The sequence below is a fragment of the Lacerta agilis genome, chromosome 13, assembly GCF_009819535.1.
Source record: "Lacerta agilis isolate rLacAgi1 chromosome 13, rLacAgi1.pri, whole genome shotgun sequence".
In the NCBI taxonomy this organism is placed as follows: domain Eukaryota; kingdom Metazoa; phylum Chordata; class Lepidosauria; order Squamata; family Lacertidae; genus Lacerta; species Lacerta agilis.
Genome location: NC_046324.1, coordinates 10,249,141 through 10,255,140, shown reverse-complemented (window position 1 = coordinate 10,255,140; position 6,000 = coordinate 10,249,141). Strand labels below are relative to the sequence as shown.

Here is a 6,000-nt window from a genome sequence, read left to right as displayed (position 1 = left end):
CCTTCCTTCCTTGGATTCAATCAGTAAAGGCTCTGCCAATAGGCCTACTCTAGATTGTGAAGCGCTGACTGTAAAACCTCCCCACACAAGCAGTCCTGGGAACAATAATTCGTTAAGGGTGCTGGGAATGGTAGTTCTTTGTAGTAAACTATAGTTCTTAGAAATCTTTTGGGGGGGGTGTACATTAAATGAATGCAGCGCTTGAGGGACAAGGAAAAGTGTGCTGGGGATGACGAGAAAACAACAGTAGGCACAAAGAATATTGGAATATGTGGAATATACAAATACAGAAAAGCAAGAGGTTGTTCCTCAGTCCATTTATTGTTATTGTAACCATTTCAAAGTTGCTTTACTTTCTACATTTCTATTAAAAGCCACCTAGCAAGAGCTCACCCTAAAAGGCAGGGTTGGGGGGGGAATCAAACCAAAGAGTGCTGTATTCTGATCTACTGTAAAAATTATCTATATTGGTTGGGGTTTAAGACTTCCAAGTCAAAATATCATACTGCTTACCTTCTTTTCTCTGGAGCAAGAACCTTTTGCCTTCCAGACACTTCAAAGGAATAATCTTCTGTGCAAGTAGAATCGCACAAGGACAAGCTTAATGTTGAGGTAATCTCCTTAGAGGGTATTAAGACACAAGCCTGCACTTTTGGATTGTAGCACCTTCCACAGTGCTGGTTTACGTGCCAGAGACTAACAGTTGTTCTCAGAGGAAAACTCTCATGGGTGCAAGAGAAAATCCCAGGATACCAATTTTACACATCAGTCAAATTGTGCCCTTTTTAAAGTCATGGTTCCAGGCTTTACATGCTTTATTCTGTATGAAACATGCTTAGATATCAATCAAAAAGCCGCGTGCCACCCAGCGAGGCCTTTGCATCAAAGTGGGAGCCATTTTGAATCCATCTGTATTGCATTCAGTTTCCTGTCAGCCATTAACCGATCAAAAGGCTTCAAAGCAGGGGGGGAAATTATTCCTTAAAATGAGCCCAGCAGTCATACTTATCTAGCCTGTGTCTTTTAATCTGTTCTACAATGCTATCTATTTTATAGGCCAGGGCTTAGAAAATGGGAGTTATTGTGCACATTACTTGTGAGCTAAGTCTTTTAGCATCTGTTTCCCCAATGAAATCCATCCTCAGACGACCACCAAAAGTTAAAAAGCTTTTTAGTGATAGTATAGTAGTATAAACGTCGTTCTGAAGTAAGTCAGATGAGTACTCTGCATTTTCAAGAACTCTGTGGACCCCCCTCCCCAAGTATCTGGATAAGGCCATCCCAGAAACCAATGTACAGGTGCAAAGCTGTCCTAATAACAGTTTGGTTTGTAACAGCGTAGAGTGATTCAATAAACTTTCACTTGCTTTGGTTGGTCATCTGATGAACAGGATGGTGTACTGTATCTCTGTAGAAGTTTTTGATACCAATAAAAAAGATTGTGCTGCACAATCACGGCTCTTGAAATCCCGTAGAAACAAACTCGTAAATTGAGGGCTCTCTTAAGCAACTGACATCACTGGATACATGAAACAGACATGGAAGCACTTTGGAAGAATTAAGCTCATTCTTCTTTAATCAGGTGTGTCGAAGCAATGATTCTTCAACATCAACTTCGTTGGACTGGTCATGTTGTGCGGGTGCCTGATTGTTGTCTTCCAAAGCAACTACTCTATTCCGAACTTATAATGGAAAGCGTAATACTGGTGGTCAACAAAAGAGGTTTAAAGACTCTCTCAAGGCAAATCTTTTAAAAATGTAGTATAAACACCAACAACTGGGAAAAACTGGGCTGCGAGCGCTCCAGTTGGAGAACAGCCTTTACCAAAGGTGTCATGGGCTTTGAAGACGCTTGAACTTGGGACGAAAGAGAGAAATGTGCTAAGAGGAAGGCACGCTTGGCAAACCCTCACCGTGATCAACTCCTGCCCGGAAACCTATGTCCCCACTGTGGAAGGATGTGTGGATCCAGAATTGGCCTCTACAGTCACTTATGGACTCACTGTTAATACCATGTTCATGGAAGACAATCTTACTTGGCTACGAGTGATCACCAAAGAAGAAGAGGTACTCTCTGCAAATCCCCAATTCTTTGAATGTTTTCATCCTACTCTTACAGCAAAGAGGACCTGGAGCTGCTTCTGGCTCTAAGAACCCCAGCTCATCATAGGGCAGCATCAAGGACAGCCTCTCTCTTCTACCAACACTGACTGCCAATTAGCTTGCAGTCTAAGATTAAGGTGCTGGTTTGGGTGTATAAATAGGGACGCAGGTAGCGCTGTGGTCTAAACCACTGAGCCTAGGGCTTGCCAATTGGAAGGTCGGTGGTTTGAATCCCCGTGATGGGGTGAGCTCCCGTTGCTTGGTCCCAGCTCCTGCCAACCTAGCAGTTCAAATGCACGTCAAAAGTGCAAGTAGATAAATAGGTACCACTCTGGTGGGAAGGTAAACGGCGTTTTCGTGCGCTGCTCTGGTTCGCCAGAAGTGGCTTAGTCATGCTGGCCACATGAACCAGAAGCTGTACACCGGCTCCCTTGGCCAATAAAGCGAGATGAGCGCTGCAACCCCAGAGTCGTCAGTGGAGTCCCTTTACCATTACCTTTTTAGGCTGGGGGGAGGTCCTTGGAGTCAGTTAGCAGTGAGGAGGAGGGAAAGAACTCCATGTGATCTGGGGGTGACAGGCTGTAAGCAAGCTATATAATGCATTTTAAATGGGCTTGTACATCTTCTAAAGAAAAACATTATCTAGAAACTCTAGCAGATCTCACTGTAGTTTTATCTTCAGGACTTCATCTGCAGAGGGAACAGATCTTAGAAGAGGTGAGCCAAAGGGACGATCAGGTAAGGACCGATGTGAGATGAAGTACTATCCTTGAGACTATACATCTGAAAGGAGTATATGCTAGAAGCTCCAAAAATCGCCACAACACAGCACTTAAATAATAATAATAAAATTTTTTATATAAAACGACAATGATGACAACCTTGACACTGGAAAAGTCAGAATGTAACAGCTTGGTAGAAATGACATCTGGATTCTTCAGAATAAATGTTAGTGAACTGTGTCAGTAGCAGAGAAAATGATTAGTGTGGAGATGCCCGTGACATTCATCTGGGAATATGATGCCTATTTTGGATTTGTTTTTGCAACAAATGAATGCATCTTAGCAAGCTTCCCTCCCTTACCTGAGTTGTTTGAGTGTGAACCCAGATATGTGACAATAATCTGACACAATAAAAATCATGGTATAACCGTCATCTATTTCATCTTATCGTTTATATGCATACTTACTAAATAACCAAAATGAATCTCCCATATAACATACATATACAGGAATGTAAATTTACAGTTTTACAAATACTGTATCGCAGTAAAATATTACAAAGAATTGTCTTGTTAGTCCTTCATTATAGAAAGTTATTTAGTAATATAGAGAACCCACCATGGCCCCAGTGCTTTCAACATGACTGGAACCCGACGCTGAGCACCTGTAAGATACAATGAGGTCCAATCTACAAAAGGGAATAAGATTAAAGACATTTGGATGGGCCATACTGTAGGACTTGCAGCAATCCATTTCTTACACCCCGATTTCCAAATGTTTTTCAAAAATTTATCTTCTAAGAAACACTACTTCACAGTGATTGAGGAAGCGCATAGGTGAGTGAACTTCATTTATCCTTCAAGAGATTGATTCTTTTTTAGTTTGCAGTCATACCTTGGATCCCGAACGCCTTGCGAGTCGAAAGTTTTGGCTCCCGAAAGCCGCAAACCCGGAAGTGAGTGTTCCGGTTTGCGAACGTTCTTTGGAACCTGAACGTCTGACGTGACTTCCGCAGCTTCCGATTCCAATCGGAAGCCGCGCCTTGGTTTCCGAACGTTTTGTAAGTCGAACGGACTTCCGGAATGGATTCCGATCGACTTCCGAGGTACCACTGTATTTGTTATATTCTAGTGAGAAAGCCAAGCTTGAAACTGCTGGGGATCTGTATCGTTTCCAGAGGATGCGGCGAAGGAGTGAAAGGAAATGTCACTTGAAAAAGATATTTCGTATCTAGCATCAACAGCGGAGAATTCTCTCTGTTGTTCAGCATAGCCTGGAATTAGAACAAAGAGAGAAAAGATTAAAGTATCAAGAGCTAAAGCTGCCAGCAGGTACAGGTTTGTTTTTTTAAGAACATGTCTTCTGAATGAGATTGTGATTTAATAATCATACCTGCACTTTACGAACGAAAGATGGAGTCACCCTTTTCTCAAAATCATCTATGGGTGTGTAGGAGTTGAGGATTTTTACTATCTGTAGGGACGATTTAAACAAATTCATGAATACTTCCAATACAAGTAAAAACTGTAATGATTCTACAGTCATAAATGAAAAATGTATTGAGGTTACCTCCCCACCCAGGGCAGCAGAATGGAAAAACATCAAGGGGAAAGGGAGGTGTCAGGAGGGGCTGACATAGAGAAATGGAAAGTGAGCAAAAAAAGAAAAACCCTGTTATAATCCAAGGAATAATATGGGGACACAGAGGATGGAGACAACGACTGCATAGGAAAATTTCAATTACGAAAAAAGAAAATCCAGAAAAGGAGGGTGGAGGAAAGACAAAAGGAACTGGTAAAAAAGCAATTTTAATGAAATGCCTTGCATTTTAAAAGCGGTGCATGGCATCTCACCACAACTGTGCTCTCTTGCCAGGTTTCAAATAAAACTGTCCGTAAAGCCAGGGAAGTTTCATAAACTGATACTTTAGGAATCTACCAAGGGAGGAAGACCCTAGGTTTAAGTACCTGCACAGCAGTGAGGGATGTGCAGCGTTCATAAATCTCTTTGGCATCCTCCTCTGTGGTCTTTTTAACCTGAAGGAGCCAAGCTGCTTGGGAAAGAGGTTCCAACGTCTCCTTGGCAGAGCTGCTCTGCAGATTCTTCTGCTTAAGCCACTCTTCGAGATAGCTGATATTACACCTAGGGAAGGAAAAGATAATTTTGTTTATTTTGTTCAGAAGCTGGTAACACAAGTTGCTGCCCCAGAGCAATGTGCTACCACAGAGTAAATTGTATGGCATACTTTGTATGCCATGCAAATGTGGGAATGTAAAAATATTCCATGTATAAAACAACATGATTTTTCACATTTTAGATTGCTTCCCCCCCATTTCATAAAATTTGGAAAGCTATTTTCAAAATGTTTCTTTATGATCATGCTCCTATGTCAGCATAGGAACACCTGCCCTATACACTGCGCAAGACTTTATCAAGATGTAAGTCTTTTAATGCAATAATATTCAAACAAAAATGAATCAGTGATGGACAATATAATGCATACTGTGGTCTCCTCCCTGTTGACTTTTAGCCACCATACAATTATTTTTTGGAGTGCCCTGGCTCTTCTAAATCTGTACTGAAACACTATTATTTTAAAAGTGCAATGCTCTATGTATGTATGTATGCAGGAGTAAGCCCCATTCAGTTCAAGGCATTCACTCCCAGAGTTAGTGGCCGTAGGATTGCAGCCTAAATTTTGTTTATCCTGTAGGTTTCTGCTGCTTTTTTTCCGATCTGCAGATATGCTTTATGCCATTTGATTTTGGTTTCTATAACATTACCTTGGAGATTTTTCTGTTCATAACTGACATGTTCTATTCTTATTCTTATTATCTTTTTATTCTTATTATTAACCTTATCTGCATCCCCTTTCGACAAGAGCACATATCCTTGCGAAGGAACAGACTGTTTAGGGTAACTGCGCCAATCAGAAAGAAAAGCTGCTTCACGGCCTGCTTTAGAAGCTCTGAGTCCAAGCCATTCTGACACATTGTGGTATAAAAATAGCTGAGCTGTTGCAGGATGGAGGTCATGGTGTAGGCATCTGTGTCGTCTATGCTGGAGGAGCGCTTGCGGAAGCCAGTCGGTTTTAAGCCAGAAATCCCCTGGAGGCTTTCATACTCCAGCATTCCAGGCACTGGAAAAGATAACACAGCAAGCAAGCAGAAAATAA

The 6,000-nt window shown here is 41.6% G+C and overlaps 1 protein-coding gene across 2 annotated transcripts in view; it reads right to left on the bottom strand.

The window, feature by feature from the left end:
* Nucleotides 1-3,884: 3,884 nt before the first annotated feature.
* The window catches only part of MYO5C (myosin VC), a 45,520-nt gene continuing 43,404 nt past the window's right edge, over nt 3,885-6,000 (bottom strand). For both annotated transcript variants that reach the window (XM_033167070.1, XM_033167071.1), the window contains exons 38-41: nt 5,682-5,964; nt 4,793-4,967; nt 4,218-4,298; nt 3,885-4,098 (exon numbers count right to left, since the gene is read on the bottom strand). In XM_033167070.1, the coding sequence (XP_033022961.1) occupies nt 3,946-4,098; nt 4,218-4,298; nt 4,793-4,967; nt 5,682-5,964 (692 nt within the window). In that variant the 3' untranslated portion in view covers nt 3,885-3,945. The remainder of the gene's footprint in view (nt 4,099-4,217; nt 4,299-4,792; nt 4,968-5,681; nt 5,965-6,000) is intronic.